General features: G+C 40.5%; 1 protein-coding gene across 1 annotated transcript in view; it reads right to left on the reverse strand.

The window, feature by feature from the left end:
* pde4d (phosphodiesterase 4D, cAMP-specific) overlaps positions 1 to 20278 on the reverse strand; it is a 239740-nt gene that overhangs the window by 208997 nt on the left and 10465 nt on the right. Inside the window, exon 2 of the mRNA XM_088993806.1 lies at positions 6688 to 6794. Coding sequence (XP_088849932.1) covers positions 6688 to 6732 — 45 coding nt within the window. The 5' untranslated portion in view covers positions 6733 to 6794. The remainder of the gene's footprint in view (positions 1 to 6687; positions 6795 to 20278) is intronic.

Genomic DNA, 20278 nt, shown 5'->3' on the forward strand with positions numbered 1-20278 from the left:
GTTTTATGGCTTACAGCTGTTCGTGCTTAGAACTCAAGGGGCATTGTATTCTAATCAAGAAAACTATGTTTTACTAATGTATCACTTAAATTTGCATAAACTGTCAAGAAATAGCTTGGCAGAGGGCAGCAGAATTCAGACGTCTGTCATGAATGGCTGCGTCTCCTGCCGGCAGTAAAAGACAATCTTTCTGTGTTCGAGCCTTTGTCCACAGTGTCCGATCGAACATCTCTGAAAACGACTGATGAACATTCGAGTTACGAACAACGGTACATACGAACATTTTTTGCAGGTGTGTCAAAAAATGTTTGGACAGAGATGCGGCAAGTTAGATATTGTATTGCGCGCCAATTTCCGGTTGAGCTCGCCTGCGCTGGGCTGCGTACGATGCTTCACACGCACGCACGCACACAGACAGGAGGTTTCAAGGGCTGGATGTTTACGTTGCAATCAGTGCCCGGCTATACTGGAGTGATGCCAACGAGTTCAGGCCCTGATCGCTTACAATTGGCTGTGGAGAGTACGTGGGCGGGGAGGAAATCCCTCTTCACAGTTGACGCTTCAGGAAGATGGGATGCATAACAAAAATAATGGCTGCTGGCACATAATACAGTAATTACAAGCCAACAGCTTCAATAATGGCTTACTGAAGACCCGAGGATATATGTTGTCGTACTACAGTAGGTGTGAATTTTTTTTACAACTGTTAGAGCGTATGTGTTTTATACTTCCCCATTCAGTGTTGGACTTATACATACATTACATACAAAATACAGCACTGAAGCAACTTACGAACAAATTAACCTCATGAACAACCACTCAGAACGTATCACATTTATAAGGTGAGGAGTGTCTGTATTATTTCTTGCAATGTTTAGTTTTAAGGACAACCGACATTACTTTTTTGTTTCCTAACATCAGAAAAACGTTTTATAGCATCTAAAATACCCAAAACACGCAGTATGATATTTTTAGTCAAATGCAAAACACCAATAAAAATGACTTAAAGTGTGCTGAAACTGCAAAAAAATTGAAACAGGAAGTGGCCAGTTTCAGAAGGTCCCGCCCCCTTGTTCGTGGTGTCACGCCAAGACGTCTTGCCTTGCTCGAGAATCAAAACAATGGGTTCAGATTGGGAGAAGATGCTTTCTTGTTCCTCATTCAGTTATGAATATGATTCGAATAGTTCTGAAGAGGAAAGCATACATGTTTGCAATCGATTAAATAATTTTGAGGTAATAGGGGGGGAATTGTCGCACCCAACAAAACAGGCAGAAGATGGCTCCGTGTGTAATAATAATAATACATGGGCTCCGTGCGTAATAATAATACATGGGCTCAATGGGCTCAAAATGTTTGTCACAACACACAAGGATTCACCATATTTATGTGTTTTCCCTTCTAATTTCGCCATCAACATGGATCAACACGAAGTTTTCAGACCAAACAAAGTACCGCAAAATGCATTGAGGTGATGCAAGGTATGTCCTTTCTCAGTCAGGGGCGTTCCTTCAGTGACGTAGGGTGAGGACTCGTCACCAACTCAAAAACAAGACTTCCGGAATATTCAGCGCGAGTCTTAAAACGTAAAATATAGCTATATGTGGTGGAATCTTTGTAAAATACGCTCAGTAGAAGTCATTTGAAGCGATTTTACAAATTATGGACACAACCTGTCCGGAGATGTCGGTCGTCCTTTAAGTAGCCCCTGTACTTTTCTACAGAGGTCTTCCTGACAAGTTGTTGAGCATGTTCAAGACGTTTGTAACCGTTAAAAGCACTCTTCTTCAAAAGTACAAGACGTCAGGTCATTGAGAGGCCAGCAGAGGTTCTGTATCGACCCCACCGAGTGCACCGGGTGCTTATCATTTGGACGTGCCAAGAAAATCTCCATCTTTGGAGGCGTTCGAATCTGAATCTGAACCGCCTCCGTTAAATCCTTTTGATGTAAAGAAGCTGTCTCTGAGGCAAATTCAAACCGTGAAGAAGACTCTAACTTACTTTTGATGTTTTCTTTTGGAGACAACAACTTTTTTAGTGGAAGTATGAAGTGAAAAAACAATGAAAATATGTAGAATAATGGATCCACAACAAATATCGCCACAAGACACTAGATGTTTCAATGAAATTAGGTACATCCACTTAAAGCAGAAGTGTGAACTTTCCAAAACCCTAAAATGTGAAAATAAACCAATGGCTGTGTGAACAGATTTGTTTCCGTCTGAAAACAGTGTGGGTTTTTTTTTGGGGGGGGGTATTTTGTCATGAACTATGTTGCTGTAAATCTTTTTTTTCATTGATGATGAAAAACTGAACAATCGCATCTGCCCTCTGCCCCTAAAGGATCTCCGAAACACATGTGGGAAATTGTGTCGTGGTCTGATACATAGTGAAGTTAACTCATTCACTGCCAGACGATGTGCAAAAATGTGTCCACTCCAGTGCAAGGGTTTTGGTCATTTTCACTCAAATTCCAGGACCCACAGAATATTGAGTTTTAGGACTTCATAAACATTGAATGCTCTTCTTACATCAGAAAAACACAGTTAATTCATAAGTTATGGGTCTAGAGTTATCTAAGCTCACAAGTGGGGGCGGCTGTACAAAAGGCAAATGCTGCCCCCTGGAGAGAGGGAAAACATTACCAGAGGTCTGACTAGCGCATTATCTGCAAGAAAAATCTGAACAAATTACAAAACACAAACAAATTCCGGAATGGCGCTCCATGTCATATTTTCAATTCGGGAATAAATTCGGGAATGGCAGTGAATGAGTAAAGATCTTTAGACATACAGTAAAGTCTCGTTATATCGATACTCAAGGGAGTCCGAAAAAATATCGATATAACCGGGACTATCGATATATCCGATCCTGCGCCGAACTGCATTAAACAAAAGCCGCCAAAAGAGGGCAGCCAAGCGCCATATAAGAAACGGAGCTGGCCATTAGCTCCCTTTTTTGTTCCCCCAATGTTGCCTCAAAATGGCACATATAATTCTTTAATGATTGTAAACATGTATGCTTTAATCTTCAGACTACAGTATATTTGAAACATATTCATAACTGGATGTGTAACAAGAAAGCATATTATCCGAATCTGAAGCCATTGTTTGGATTCACAAGCAATGCAAGACGTCTTGGTGTGAAGTCATTTTTATTTGCATTTGAATAAAAAGTGACATCGGCTGTCCTTTAATACACAGTATGGAATGTTAATAATTTTCAAAATCATCGCGCTTCAGCAGACAAAACAAGAAACATTGTTGCAAAAAACGATTGCATTCATATACAGTACAGTGGGCATGTACATAACACAACAGGGAAACTGCAACACTTACATCTTACTGTATTATGTATACAATTTAAAAAAGTCATCAATCTTCTTCTGCTTCCCATTTTTACCTTTTAACACAAACACTTCAATCTCGTCTGCTACACACGAGCTAGCGTCTGAAAATGAAAATGGCTCAGCTACACGAGTGCTGGGCACGTAACCAAGTCACCTGACCAAGTCGACCAATGGCGCGACTGATGGCGTGACACGTAACCAAGACACGTGACCAAGTTGACCAATGGCGCGACCGATGGCATGTCACGTGACAAAGTCACACGGCCAAGTCGACCAATAGCGCGACCGATGGCGGCTCATGTGACCAAGTCGACCAATGGCGCGACCGATGGCGGCTCACGTAACAAGACACGTGACCAAGTTGACCAATGGCGCGACGGATATATCGATGTAAACAACAAAAATGGCCGGCGGGGGATGAAAAGGAGCACCGTAATAACCGGATTATCGTAACAACCGGGTATCGTACTAAACGGTACTAATTATACATAAAAAGACTAGAAATGTGCAAGGGAACCGAAAATAATATCGTAATAAGCGGTACTATCGATATAACCGATATCGATATAACGAGATTTTACTGTAATTCCAAAAAGCTATGTTTACAGCATGCAAACATAGCTTTTCATCAAAAGAAGAGCAAGAAGCAGGGAGAGGGGCGAAGTGCTAACCCCCCCCCCCCCCCCCCCCCCCCCCAAACCCATTTTCCAAACTCATTGGATCATCATAACCTGACTGTAATGGTCGTTTTGACATTTCAATTTGGTCGTTGTGCGTGACTCATAATTTTCAAGTCATGCCATAGACACTCGACAGCAATGCAAAATCGTCCCATTTACATTTCACATCGTATTACCGTTTTCGCCTTTACTGTATTTCCCGCCGAGAGAAATGCACCATCTGTGTACCCGATGCATTTCCGTTCTCATGTCAACCCATTTGGAAAACGTCCATCTGGGGGTCGAGAGCTATCGAGTAAAATCGAATTTCTTGTTTGTGCCTGAGAAGAAAAGGCCAGGACCATACGCAAGTCGAGCTAAACATGGCCGCTAAAACGAGAACGGTGCGTAGACTACAAAAATAAAATATTAATGTTTGTGGGAGTTACAAGTTAAAGCAATCTGTCCGTGTGGCATCGTTCTTTACGAATATCCCAGTGGTGAAACGTCAAGACCTGCAAAGCCTTCTCTGCTGGCCTAAAAGATATCTGAATCACGGACTGATCTTAATCATATTTTATCCATGAATTTTTCCTCAATAATCTCAAATTGTCTTTCAGCTTCCTTTCATTACTTTTCCCATGTTGCGCTGCATCCAGATGTTTTCGGATTCAAGCATTTAACCAATCACACTTCAGTCACCATTTGTTACCAGGATCAAAAGTCTACCTGGACACCTTCGCAATCAGTTCTGCAGGCCCTGGAGCATCAAATGTATCGGTCAAGCTGTTGCTCTAACCAATCAGATTTCGAATTGGCAACCCAAAAGGGGTACCAGCGCCTGCTTACGTCAGTTTTCGCAAACTATGATTGGCTAGTGACTAAGATACTACATTATAAGGTGCTACAGTAGAGGGTGGGGTGACACACTACTTCTTCTACAGAGGGAAATGGAGTGAGTAGTTGTGAGACCTCAATATACTTAATATTACTTCACATACTGTATAAGGCACACCTGCGTATAAGGCGCAGGGTTATCTTTTGAAGAAAATCAAGGCTTTTGGGTACACCTTATACATCGGAAAATACAGTAATCCTTTTGTGTCTTATATTATAAACTCCAGGTGGCTTATGGAGCAAGCGGTTAGTGCATCGACCTCGCAATGCAAAGGTCATAGCTGCAACCTCCTTGTGTAAAGTTTGCATGTTTTTCCCGTGCCTGGTGGGTTTTCTCCGAGTACTCCGGTTTATTCCCACATTCCCAAAAACATGCATGGAGGGCTGATTGAACACTCTAAATTGTCCCTCGGTGGGAGTGGATGGATGGATGGATGGATGGATGGATGGATGGATGGATGGATGGATGGATGGATGGATGGATGGATGGATGGACGGATGAGTTTGGATGAATGGAATTACCCCACGATGAGACTTTAAAGGCTTTCTGATTCTTAAAGGCTTTTTGCATAATAAAAAGTACATTTTCCTTGGAAAAAAAAACGGTTGTTTTAAAACTTTTATTTAATTATGACAACATTTTTCCACAGATACAGTACAGGTAACATCCGAGTTACGACCGGGTTGCATTCCGACAAAACGGTCGTAAGTAGAAATCTATTCAAAATGGCCGACGTGAGGTTTACACGACAGGATAGTATACAATGTCAATCTGTTGTTTTGAAACAACATTTTCTATTGAATACTATTATATAACTAACTGTTTACACTTGATTTAGAAATTTGATAATGTTTAGTGTCATTTTTATCATTTTATATTTTGTATTATCGATTTTTCTTACTGTGTAACTGTACCTGTAATGTACACAAAGCGGTTTACTGTACAGTTCATTTATAAATGTTATACTTACCCTTCTCTCCCTGCTAACGCCCAGAAGAGGTCGCCGACACACACGCTCGGACTCAGGCAGACGCCGAAGGAAAAAAGCAGTGTATAGTACTACAGGAGATGTTGCCGAGACGGCGTCTGCACTGTATAACTACTGTATTGAGTGTAGTCACGAATGGCTGTGCAAGTGTGTGACATGCTGGCTGGCCAAAATTGTAGTACGCGTTGCAGGCTGCTTGCACGTTGCGGTGCCAGGCGTAGAAAAAAAAAGGGTCTGGCGGTTGTGGTCATAAGTATGGGTGGTCGTAACTCGCGCCAGTCGTAACTCGGATGTTACCTGTATATACCTCAATCTTCATTTTTTATTATGCTTAGAATATCTTTTTTTTATCTTTTCACCCCCACTCAAATTGCTGCTGTGGACTGCAAATTTCCCCATTGTGGGACTATTAAAGGCTACTGATTCTGACTATAATGTTCAATCCATTTTCATCTAATCATAATCTCGGTACAGTCATGGATTAACAATTTCATGTTCTAACTGTGCATCGTGCAATACTGTAGTGATTTACAATCAAAAATAATTGTCACTCCACTTTGACTTGACATAAAGGATAAATACCAGTTAAAAAAATATATTTTTTTACCAGAATAGAGTGCCACCGGTCTGTTACCCCACACATGATTGAGTAGTTTAATTAAATTAGAAGGCAACAACATAATTAATTTGAGGTGTAAGGTGGTTGTACATAAAAGTGGCTTTGTGAATGTTTTTTTAAGGTTAAAAAAAAACAGAAGGTCATAAAAAGTGTCAGAGGAGGTGTGTTACTCACGCTGTCCCGCTGGGTGTCATCCACAGACAGGTCATTTTTTTGCATGGTGTGCGCAACCTCCGAATACAAAGGCAGGGCTCACTCACGCAGTTTATCAGGAAAAGGAGCTGGAGAGGAAAAGGAAGAACAGCGTGTGTGAGTTGAACAAGAAGCTGAACAAGACGTGATGATATCTGTACATTGAAAACCACATTGAGCTTTTTTTGGGGTTCATCTCATCAGAGCACCAGAGTGCTCTGATCTTGACAACCTTATAAGTGTATGCGTGTGCGTGTGTGCGTGTGCGCGGGGGAAGGGAGGAATCCACTGGCCTATTAGAATGCATTAGGCTGTAAAAAAGGTAAAGGTCAGTGAATTAAAAGCCAGAGTTACACAACGCTGTTATGTTTACCTGGCCTAATAACCCTGAGCATACACCTGCCTCCTCCCTCCCTTTTTATTGTCTTTTTTTTTCAGACAGGACTCGAACTGAATGTCCTGCACCGAACGGAAAATGTCATTTGCAGTGAACGCAAGTCAGTATCCAGAGATCCGAAGGCTGAAAAGACCAATCAAAACGACACAGTGACTTGACTGAAGTGTGCCCACACAGTGTATTTGCGTCTCGGCATTCTGATCACAATTCCATTTGGTGATATGAACAATTCAACGAGCAACTTGGTATTCTACGTGAAGTTTGAGAAATATGCTCCCAAATAATACCTTAGGCAACAGTAAACAATTGCAGCCAATTATCATTATGCCAGGGAAGTCGCTCTTGTCCCTGCCAGTTACACTGTGGCCGTACGACCAATGTGCTCCAGTAAATAGATGCGGACTGACAGCCCGGCAAGTTAATTACTGTAGACTTGAGATAGGATGGCAGCAAAGACCAAGAGATAGTTATCTTGCAGGCAATGAATGGTTAAGCGGCACATATGTACTCTATAGGATTCATCGCTGCAATATAGGACTTTGGACACAATGTAAAGAATCAAGTATGTGCACGCACGCACACACACACACACACACACACACACACACACACACACACACACACACACACACACACACACACACACACACACACACACACACACACACACACACACATATATATATATATATATATATATGTATATATATACGGTAAAGTCTCGTTATATCGATATCGGATATATCGATAGTCCCGGTTATATCGATACTATTTCTAAGCACGCACGGAGAAAATTACATGCAAACAGGGTCGGATATATCGATAGTCCCGGTTATATCGATATTTTTTCGGACTCCCTTGAATATCGATATAACGAGACTTTACTGTGTATATCCATCCATCCATCCATATATATATATATATATATATATATATATATATATATATATATATATATATATATATATATATATAATGAGGAAACGAGAGGGAACATGTCATGTTAATAAATAAATATATTACATGGAGTAAAAAAAAAGTCTGACTATCGCATGGATATAGTTTTATTCTTGGAAGTGTTAAAAAAAAAGTCAACATCAGGAAAATGAAGTCAGACCAAGACGTATTTTGAATATTTTACCTCTCACAGACTAAAAAAAATCAAATCGCCTCAGCTTTGCTTTCATTTGAGTTTCTCAAAACGTCGGTTAGAAAATGGGAGCTAATTCCAACATTTGGGTGTACACCGCTCTTCCTTTGGAGCCTTTTAGCGCAGTGTGTCAATGCCGAGAGAGTTTAATGAACACGAGTTCCTGAAAGCGCTGACATTTTGCATCTGTCGGGAACTCCGGCAGACCCAAGCTTGCATAATGAGTCACGCACAAAAATAACTTTGCAGCTCCGTTACTCCTCTTTCTCGATTCAAGGCGTGCTTCCAATCCTTCAAAAGTGACACGGCGGATTCATATTTTGGCGAGAGAAAAAAAGAAAAAACAGCGGCATCGTGACACACTTCGGCATAAAAAAAGGATTTCAATTAAGGCAGTGCGAAAATGCATTTTAAACTATCAGCACTGTGTGAAAGATACCTACAGTATTTTATGAGAGAGCAGCTAGCTAAAATGACGCACTGTCATGGCATCATCATACACCACGTTCATATTTCTTTAGACCAACGGTGTCAAACTCATTTTTTTGCCGTGGGCCATGTTGTAGTTACGATTTCCTCTCGGGGTCTGTTATGAATTTAGGGGAAGCCGTTAGAATGTTTCATCCCCTCCATATATTACATATAAAGCACACAAAAATTGAACTCATTCACTGCTATTCCCTAATTTATTCGGGAATTGAAAACAAGACGTAGAGTGCCATTGTTCGAGTTTTGGTTTTTCTTGCTGGGGTGCCAATAAAGCGCAGGTCAGACCTCTCGCAATGTTTTTTCTTTCCAAAACGGGGCAGCATTTCCCTTTTTTCCAAGTTAGCGCTTTGTTCCAGCTTCCAGCTGTTGTTAAAGCGCAATATAAATCAATATGTATATTTTTGTATTGTATTTTGTACAGCCACTCCCATTTCAAGCTCAGATAACTCCAGACCCATATAACTTAGGAATTAACTTTTTTTTTCTGAGGAAAGAAGAAAGTGTAAGGTTTCTTACGCTGCAGTGCATGTTGACGTAGTCCTAAAACACAATCTTCTGTGGGTGCTGCAATTTGAGTGAAAATGACAAAAACCCTAGCACTCGAGTGGACACATTTTTGCACATCTGGCAGTGAAATAGTTAATAAATGACTAGTTTTCAAATTTGAATAAAAAATATTCACTAATTTTGTGGTTTCCGTGTGACAATTTGAAATATTTTTTCAGACTTTAGGAAGTATGATGGACTTTCACAAATTTGATTTGCTTTCGTGGACCAAATAAAATGATGTGGCAGGCCAGATTTGGTCCCCGGGCCTTGACTTTGACACCTGTGCTTTTGACCATAAACTCTTTCCAATATTCACAGTAAAGTAAGTGCTTTTTGTCTTATTTTTTGCATTCAATTTCAAATTACGCTGTGGTTTGTTTTTGTTCTGTTTGTTTTCAAGTGTCATGAGGACAACCTTTATCGAAAACAGGACGACGGTTTGGATGAACTGGAAGGTCTTATTATTCTGCCCTTGGTAAATGTAGTTTCGCTTCACCGATTTGTCCTCCGTTTAACTTTGTGCACATCGGTAAGAGTGCAGCAACAGTTCATCACATTAAGCAGAGCAGAAAAAAAACAATCCTGACTACAAGGTCCCATCTGGCCAGGGAAGGTCAGGGCTGTCTAACGGGCCTTCTAAATTTCAGTTTGCTATGTGAAACGTGTTTTTTTTTCTCTTCTTTTCCTTATCGTGGCTGCTTATTGAATAATCCGTCAGAAGTAACTCAGCCTTTCATTGTGCCTGTAGCCTACCGATGAGCGGAGATGAGCTTGTTGAAGCTTTTATTCCCTTTGAAGGGAAGAGTGGGTGCCTTCGCCATATTAATCAAGATGTTTATTTTTTTTTCCTGCCATCATTTGTAAAAAAAAAAAAACCAAATGAATAAAAACGTCAGTGGGCGCTTGTGCATTACCGTCACAAACAGTGAAGATTAGAATCTTATTTACTCGAATGGAGCACCGTCAAAAAGAGCTTTTGCAAAAGATTGCATCAGCACAAGCGTTGTGGTACGATGGTGAAGTTCTACTAAATCATATCATCCATCTTACTCATTTTATTTGACAGCTGACATTCATCATTTTTTTGGGATTCCATGGCGACCGTAAACCTCGCAATGGAAGAAAGAGCAACCCTGCGACCAGTTGTCTAGATCATCCAGTTCTGTTGACAATCATTGCAAGAGAAGAATGAAATGTACACCGGAAAGTGGCTTGTGTGATGCCTTAAAGGACAACCGACGTCACGTTTTTGTTTCCTGACATCAGAAAAACATTTTATAGCATCTAAAATATGATATTTTAGTCAAATGGAAAACACCAAAAAAAATGACTTAAAGTGTCTAAAAAGGACTTCAATTTGAAACCGGAAGTGGCCAGTTTCCAAAGGTCCCGCCCCCATGTTCGTGGTGTCACGGCAAGACGTAACCCTAACCCTAACCCTTGCTCGAGAATCAAAACAATGGCTTCAGATTCAGAGAATATGCTTTCTTGTTACTCATCCAGTTATTAATACGATTCAAATAGTTCTGAAGAAGAAAGCATATATGTTTGCAATCGATTAAATAATTTATTCCGTGTCATTTTGAGGCATCAGGGGTGGGAAATGTCGCACCCAAAAAAGGCAGAAAATGGCAACAAAGCCGTGTAAAGGAATTCCTTACATGGAGCTTTGTCGCCCTCTTCTGCCTCCTTTTGATCCTACACGATGTTTTCAGACCAAAGTACAGCAAAATGCATTGACGTGATGGAAGGACTGCTACAATGTGTCCTTTTTTTGGTCAGGGGCGTTCCTTCAGTGACGTAGTGTGAGGACTCGTCACCAACTCAAAAACAAGACTTCTGGAATATTCAGCGCAAGTCTTAAAACGTAAAATATAGCTATATGCGGTGGTGGAATCTTTGTAAAATACGCTCAGTAGAAGTCATTTGAAGACATTTTACAAATTATGGACACAACTTGTCCGGAGACGTCGGTTGTCCTTTAATGTGAAAACACTGAAGTCATCACTTTTCATCTAAGATGAGGACAAGTAAAAAATGTGTTTTGACTTTTTACTTGTGTTGAATGATTCATATTTCCTCTCAATTCGAGGTACAGGGATACCTCTGTTTTTTTACCATAATCCGTTCCAGAAACCAGTTTGAAAACTGATGTGTTCGAAAACCGAATCAGCAATTCCTATTATAATCAATGTAAAAAAAATAATTTGTTCTAAGTCTAGAAAACAACTTTTAAAACTTTTTTACAGCATAAACTGTACACAGACGTAATAAATGTAACACAATCTTGTAGCGGGTTATAAAAATCCCAAAATCTTTGCTTGATGGTTTGGTTTCTTTTGTGTGTCATTCAAAGCAGACACCGCTTGGAACGTGTTTGTAAAGAAGTGTTGGCAACTTGGTAACTTTGAACCGTTATGATGCTAGTTTTTTCAAAACAAAGTGCAGAAGGAATTCTTGCAAAGCTAACATGAGTCGAATTATTCACACATTATTTTGTGTGTCACAAAAACAAAGCCCAATTGAAGTCAGTCTCGCTAACGACGGCCAAGAGACGTTGTATGCTGCCAAAACAGTGACTGGGGTCGGAATATTGGAAAGTCTTGGCTTGAGGTAGTATGACAAAACACAAAAACAACATTTTAAATGTTAAAAGTCCCTGACATGATTTAGCACATTTGCAATTACTATCAGCGGCAGTGTTTTTTAAACACCTACACTACTGTTAAGTGTGTTATTATGTTAATAACATTCCAGTATGGCAAATACAGTGATACCCCTTGGCTGATGAACTTTTCGGTTTACAAACATTAAATTTATGAAAATTTTACCTTGGCATCCGAACTATTTTTTGGGATACACACGGAGCTGCCACAATGAGTGATGTGTCGTTTGCGAACGAGCCCGTTCTCCGAAAAGAAAATGTCAGCCGACATTTTTTGTCCTCTATTCCCTGCCCCCAGTCTTCGGTTAAAGCCACGTGATTAGTCAAGAACGCAGCAGTGAGGGGAGGTGGTTTAAACATTAGAGAGACAGGCAGACGATAGAGAGAGAGAGACAAAATGGATAGAAAACGGTGAAATTTGGACTTCTTTCTACTTTGATAGTTCAAAGTCAGAGTGTAGACTACAAAATTAAAATTACCATCAATAAGGCTCCACAAATAACGCGCACAAGTCATCTGTACAATTGATGCAAAAAGCTATAAACCCAGCTAAACACAACACAATTGATGAGGAACTAAGTAACATTACCGCAGAGAAAGCACCTTACAAGGGATCATTCCTCAAGATGGTGAAAGAAGAAGGCTACGTTCCTCATCAAGTGTTTAATGCTGAAGAAACCGGCCACTCCATTCCATCAAGCCATCAACGACCATCACAAAGGTAAATAAAACCACTTTATTATTATATAGTACATGTTATTTCTTTAATTATAATACACTCACACATTTATTATACATAAAAAAGGTATATTTTGTGTCGTTTTAGGGCTTAGAAAATTAGAAAGTAGAAAATTGTGTTTTATGGGGACCTGGGAACGGATTATTCTCATTTTAATGGTTTCCTATGAGGAATTGTTTTTTGTCTGGGAACCAATTAAGTTTGTAAGCCAAGGTATCACTGTAACAGCTTTGTGATTGTGACAACCTAACTCCTCAATGTACGTACATGTATTAGATTATTCCGGATAAATGAATTCCTATTTCAAACAACATTTCCAAAACCGATCGATTACAACCTTAGTGGCGCCACTTTATGTCCACCGTATCAAATTGACAATGATACTCCAATATCTAGCTAGCATTTTCAAACAAACGTCCTGGAAAGGAAGAAAAAAATGGGACAAAGGGGGGAAAAAAAGTCAGCAATTCGCAAGCAGTGTCCAATGCAGCGTTGGCTCCTCCAAGTGGTGCTTGGCTCACACAGGCAGCCCGTCTGCCATTTCAACAGCACATGTTCTCAACAAAGACGACACTCTGAATGGGTCGCTAGCCAGTCGCAGGGGACATCGAGAGACAAACGACCATTGATACCCACGTCGTCACTGAGTGGGACTGTAGCATATGTCACACTGCTACAGAATGTTGCGACAGGTCGTAAAGCAGCGGTGACGTCACGACCGCAGGTAGACTAAGATGGTGGCACAATAAACACGTTGACAAAGCACCTCTCCTCCTCTCATTCCTCCGGACACAACATTGGCGACGAAGATGGACTTCTACACAGCTCCCCTCCCCTCGTTTCTCGCGCTCCCCGGTGAGCCACCAGTCCCGTGGTCCCGCTGGTATGACTCGTTTACGACGTATCTGACGGAGATGTCTGAGTTGGGTTGACGCAACCTTGTTCTGTCCTTTTCACTGCTGGAGCCTTTTCGCCACATAAATCAGCTGAAATAAACCATTGAAGGCTTGCCTATTCTTGTAATGCAATCTCTCTCTATCTCACCCGCCCCTCTCTCTCCGTCTCTCTCTCTCCAGAAGTCTGTTCGAAAACCGATTTGTTCAAAAACCGAAACAGCGTTTCCCATTATAATCAATGTAAAAACAATTAGTCCGTCCCAAGTTTAGAAAACAGTGTATTTTAAATCAGTTCTAAAACATTGATCATTTGTGAAATACTGTAAAAACAAACTAGTGTTTTATTTTCACCAATTTTAACATTAACATCAACATTGTAACAAAAATTGAACATCTCTCTCTCTCACACACACACACACACACACACACACACACACAAATTCCTGTTTCAGTGGTTTTGTGAAGTCCGGATAACTCCAGATAAGGAGTGAGGACCACGATTTCAGATAAGTTTAGAGAAGAACTAGTGTTACATTTGAACACTAAATGTCACCCCATATCCCACTTCAACTTCTTTAAAAACAAAGAAATAAAAAATGGACTTGAAACTAAATAACAGTGAGGTTTCTGAATGGGTACATTCAAAGTCCTCACCCCTGTAGTGAATTTGGTTAAAATATCATTTTACTTTTTGTGGTATGAACTTTTTCCTTTCATTAACTACGCACACACACACAAAACACACACACACACACACACACACACACACACACACACACACACACACACACACACACACACACACACACACACACAGTGAGATAAAAGTGTCTGTATCCAAGTGAGATGAAAATACACAGCAAAAAATATTTTTGGGTGAATTTGTGAGGACCTTTATGAAACTTTAACAGATGCATATATAGAATGAATGAATGAATGAATGAAAAACTTGTGAGGAATGGTCTCAAATGGTCCTCACTAGTCAAAAATATCCTCAATACGTATGGTATAAAATGATAATGGTCCTCACAAGACAAATCATTCAAACACACATACACACACACACACACGGTGCCATTTAGTGCAGGTGGGATTGGAACGATGCAATATGGAACATATCAGCCATTCCATTGCCCTTTATCTGCTGACATGCGACCATTGCACCTCAAAACAATTTCACAGCAGCAGGATGAAATATATTTACAAGAAATGCACAGTAAATCAACTCTCCAAAAACCTCCTGAGAGCTTTAGGTCTTGTCTCCCACGGTCAAGTATGACTCGCGCACTTGAAATGATTGTTTGGTTTTTGTGCTGGGAAATTGGGTTTTTGGAGTGGCTATTGTGAGGTAGACATGCTATGTCGTCAATAAGGCAGAGGTCACCCACCTTTTTGAAAGTGAAAGCTACTAATTACTATTTTATAAGTGTTTTGCTGCCAGTTTGACACATAATAAAATTTACTCAAAGTACTTTAAATACAGCCCTTGGTCTTTAAAGTTTTTCTCTTTATTTATCAACAACGCAGCATCTATCTCTGTCTAAAAATGAACAATTTACATACATCCGGTTAACCAGGAAGTGACCAGTCTGGTGCATTATGAGAAATGTAGGACCGACCAGAATGACACATTTTCCGTTTCCGTCTTTTATGACGTCACCGAAAGGCCCCACGTAAGCACAACATGTTACAGAAGCAAAATAAAGCATCCTTTCGTTATATTAAGTTAATTCTGTCTACTTGATATCTAATTTAAAACAGATTCTTTACTTACGGTGTATTGTAGGTGTTTCAAATACCTGACATGTTTCGGCGTCTACTTCCGCCTTCGTGGTGACACTGACGAAGGCCTTCCAAATATCCCGTCATGGCGCCAACCTCTTGGGCTTGGACTTGTTTTGTGCACTCGGCTTTTCCATCTCTGACAATGCGGGTGCCACAATTCACCCCCAGGCCAACGGGGGTGGAGAAAGCTCCAACCAAGCAGACGGCCTGCCCTACTCTTCCTCAGCCAGCAGAGGGCCCAACAAGAAGCGCCGGACGAAGCAACGCACACTTACTGTGTCGGACTGGGTCCGCATTCGCCGGCCGTGCTGCTCTCACAATTTGGACTCATTCTGGACAGCACCAGTCCAGATTACCGCCCAACTCGGACCGACCACCTTCTGTCTGGCTGACGGGTCCCGTTGGCATGCCAGCCGCCTAAGGAGAGTGGCGGCACCGACCCCCTCGAACGACTTCTCAGGCAAAAACTACTGACGCCTCGAAGAGCCGTCGTGAACCAGCTGTGCCCGTGGGGCCAGAGCCTCGGCCAGCTCGCGTTCGCCTTTGCCCTCGGTATTTGGACAATTATCACCGATTTTGAATGTCCCTAGCCAGTGCTTAGCCTATCGCGTGGCAGAATAACCCACACGGCTAAGCAGGGAAACCGGCAGTCTACCCGGTTTCCCTTGTTACAGTGTTTTTGGTTCCTTCAGGGAGGGGGGGTAAATGTAGCATATGTCACACTGCTACAGAATGTTGCGACAGGTCGTAAAGCAGCGGTGACGTCACGACCGCAGGTAGACTAAGATGGTGGCACAATAAACACGTTGACAAAGCAACTCTCCTCCTCTCATTCCTCCGGACACAACAGGGACCCGATTCTTAGCTGCCCACACACATGTCCGCCGTTCAGACCAGTACATGGTCAGCAAAAAAAATGAGTTAAAAGCGCACAGGATGATATTTTATTACAAGGAGAAACGCAAGAGAAGATGAGTTTTTTTTGTGTCTGAGTTGGGTTGACGCAACCTTGTTCTGTCCTTTTCACTGCTGGAGCCTTTTCGCCACATAAATCAGCTGAAATAAACCATTGAAGGCTTGCCTATTCTTGTAATGCAATCTCTCTCTATCTCACCCGCCCCTCTCTCTCCGTCTCTCTCTCTCCAGAAGTCTGTTCGAAAACCGATTTGTTCAAAAACCGAAACAGCGTTTCCCATTATAATCAATGTAAAAACAATTAGTCCGTCCCAAGTTTAGAAAACAGTGTATTTTAAATCAGTTCTAAAACATTGATCATTTGTGAAATACTGTAAAAACAAACTAGTGTTTTATTTTCACCAATTTTAACATTAACATCAACATTGTAACAAAAATTGAACATCTCTCTCTCTCACACACACACACACACACACACAAATTCCTGTTTCAGTGGTTTTGTGAAGTCCGGATAACTCCAGATAAGGAGTGAGGACCACGATTTCAGATAAGTTTAGAGAAGAACTAGTGTTACATTTGAACACTAAATGTCACCCCATATCCCACTTCAACTTCTTTAAAAACAAAGAAATAAAAAATGGACTTGAAACTAAATAACAGTGAGGTTTCTGAATGGGTACATTCAAAGTCCTCACCCCTGTAATGAACAATTTACATACATCCGGTTAACCAGGAAGTGACCAGTCTGGTGCATTATGAGAAATGTAGGACCGACCAGAATGACACATTTTCCGTTTCCGTCTTTTATGACGTCACCGAAAGGCCCCACGTAAGCACAACATGTTACAGAAGCAAAATAAAGCATCCTTTCGTTATATTAAGTTAATTCTGTCTACTTGATATCTAATTTAAAACAGATTCTTTACTTACGGTGTATTGTAGGTGTTTCAAATACCTGACATGTTTCGGCGTCTACTTCCGCCTTCGTGGTGACACTGACGAAGGCGGAAGTAGACGCCAAAACATGTCAGGTATTTGAAACACCTACAATACACTGTCTGTAAGTAAAGAATCTGTTTTAAATTAGAGCATCCTTTCGACTGCGAGTGCCTATTTATTTCTGCCTAAACCGTAATATGCCAGCAAGCCTGCAGATGTCAGGAGAGAGCCGTGAAGATTTCTCTCCACACTTCCCAGAAACAAACTGGACATTTTCTGCAATGCAAAAAAGTTTTTTTTCAACCATTAATGCTAGTTTTGCTCCCACTGGATCCTGGTGATGAGCTTTTATGTACGGCTTATTGTATGGAAACCTAGCAGATCCATTTGTGCATTTTCAATTTAGTCAATTGCCCCTTTTTGATTGGAATGGTAACCATGAGATTGCAAGTGAATAATTGCTCTCAGTAGCTGGATAGAGCCAGAGGAAAAATCCCGCACTTTTAAAGATAAAAATGCTAGTTTTTGATTTATGCCGTCAGGGCCATTCGTTGAACAATATTGATGGTGGTCGTTAGGTGTGGCACAAAAGCCTCTGAGAACATTTCATTTTTAATATGTTGTACGTGTAATGCACTCAAATAAGATAGGTTCGGTTATTTGTGTTTATTTACTTCACCATGCGCTTTATTGTGGACCTTGACATCACACTAGATTGTTCCATGTTAAGACGCGCTTTGGGTTTCAGCAAAGCAGATTTTTACTTAAATAAAATTTCCATCCATCCATTTTCCGTACCGCTTATTCCTCATTAGGGTCGCGGGGGGTGCTGGAGCCTATCTCAGCTGTCTTCGGGCACGAGGCGGGGGACACCCTGAATTGGTTGCCAGCCAATCACAGGGCACACAAAGACGAACAACAGTCACTCTCACACTCACACCTAGGGACAATTTGGAGTGGTCAATCTGCCTGCCATGCATGTTTTTGGAGTGTGGGAGGAAACCGGAGGACCCGGAGAAAACCCACGCGGGTCCGGGGAGAACAGGCAAACTCCACACAGGGAGGCCGGACCGGGACGCGAACCGGCGACCTCTGCACTGTGAAGCCGTTGTGCTAACCACTCAACTACCGGGCCGCCTGAATAAAATTTGATGTACTAATTTACAGTTTTGCATTCACTATCAACATCTAATTTTAGATCAATCACTGGTGGATTTTGGGGTATATAGACTGGCAAATGTACCTTTCACCACAAATTTCACCTTGAAATATACTTTGTGGATAGCATGACTCCTTGGTGAAAATATGTTTAAATATATATATATATATATATATATATATATATATATATATATATAGTTAGAATATGCTAAATATATATACAGTATACATACTGTATATACTATATATATATATATATATATATATATATATATATATATATATACATATATATATATATATATATATATATATATACAGTATATATACTGTATATACTGTCTATACTCTATACAGTTTACATCTATACGGCATATAATAATAATAATAATAATAATAATAATAATAATACATTTCATTTCTAAGGACCTTTCAAAACTCTCAGGGACACTTTAAAGTCACTGGATTTTTTGTTGTTGTTTTGCGGGTGAGCTGCGGTAGCCATTCCCGCCAGCGTTCACCCAGTATACAAATCTATACATCCATACATAGATAAGTTTAGAGAAGAACTAGTGTTACATTTGAACACTAAATGTCACCCCATATCCCACTTCAACTTCTTTAAAAACAAAGAAATAAAAAATGGACTTGAAACTAAATAACAGTGAGGTTTCTGAATGGGTACATTCAAAGTCCTCACCCCTGTAGTGAATTTGGTTAAAATATCATTTTACTTTTTGTGGTATGAACTTTTTCCTTTCATTAACTACGCACACACACACAAAACACACACACACACACACACACAGTGAGATAAAAGTGTCTGTATCCAAGTGAGATGAAAATACACAGCAAAAAATATTTTTGGGTGAATTTGTGAGGACCTTTATGAAACTTTAACAGATGCATATATAGAATGAATGAATGAATGAATGAAAAACTTGTGAGGAATGGTCTCAAATGGTCCTCACTAGTCAAAAATATCCTCAATACGTATGGTATAAAATGATAATGGTCCTCACAAGACAAATCATTCAAACACACATACACACACACACACACGGTGCCATTTAGTGCAGGTGGGATTGGAACGATGCAATATGGAACATATCAGCCATTCCATTGCCCTTTATCTGCTGACATGCGACCATTGCACCTCAAAACAATTTCACAGCAGCAGGATGAAATATATTTACAAGAAATGCACAGTAAATCAACTCTCCAAAAACCTCCTGAGAGCTTTAGGTCTTGTCTCCCACGGTCAAGTATGACTCGCGCACTTGAAATGATTGTTTGGTTTTTGTGCTGGGAAATTGGGTTTTTGGAGTGGCTATTGTGAGGTAGACATGCTATGTCGTCAATAAGGCAGAGGTCACCCACCTTTTTGAAAGTGAAAGCTACTAATTACTATTTTATAAGTGTTTTGCTGCCAGTTTGACACATAATAAAATTTACTCAAAGTACTTTAAATACAGCCCTTGGTCTTTAAAGTTTTTCTCTTTATTTATCAACAACGCAGCATCTATCTCTGTCTAAAAATGAACAATTTACATACATCCGGTTAACCAGGAAGTGACCAGTCTGGTGCATTATGAGAAATGTAGGACCGACCAGAATGACACATTTTCCGTTTCCGTCTTTTATGACGTCACCGAAAGGTGAAACAATGGCCCACGTAAGCACAACATGTTACAGAAGCAAAATAAAGCATCCTTTCGTTATATTAAGTTAATTCTGTCTACTTGATATCTAATTTAAAACAGATTCTTTACTTACGGTGTATTGTAGGTGTTTCAAATACCTGACATGTTTCGGCGTCTACTTCCGCCTTCGTGGTGACACTGACGAAGGCGGAAGTAGACGCCAAAACATGTCAGGTATTTGAAAC

Source organism: Hippocampus bargibanti, linkage group LG04 (genome assembly GCF_051943395.1).
Source record: "Hippocampus bargibanti isolate YZ-2025 linkage group LG04, ASM5194339v1, whole genome shotgun sequence".
Taxonomy (NCBI): Eukaryota; Metazoa; Chordata; class Actinopteri; order Syngnathiformes; family Syngnathidae; genus Hippocampus; species Hippocampus bargibanti.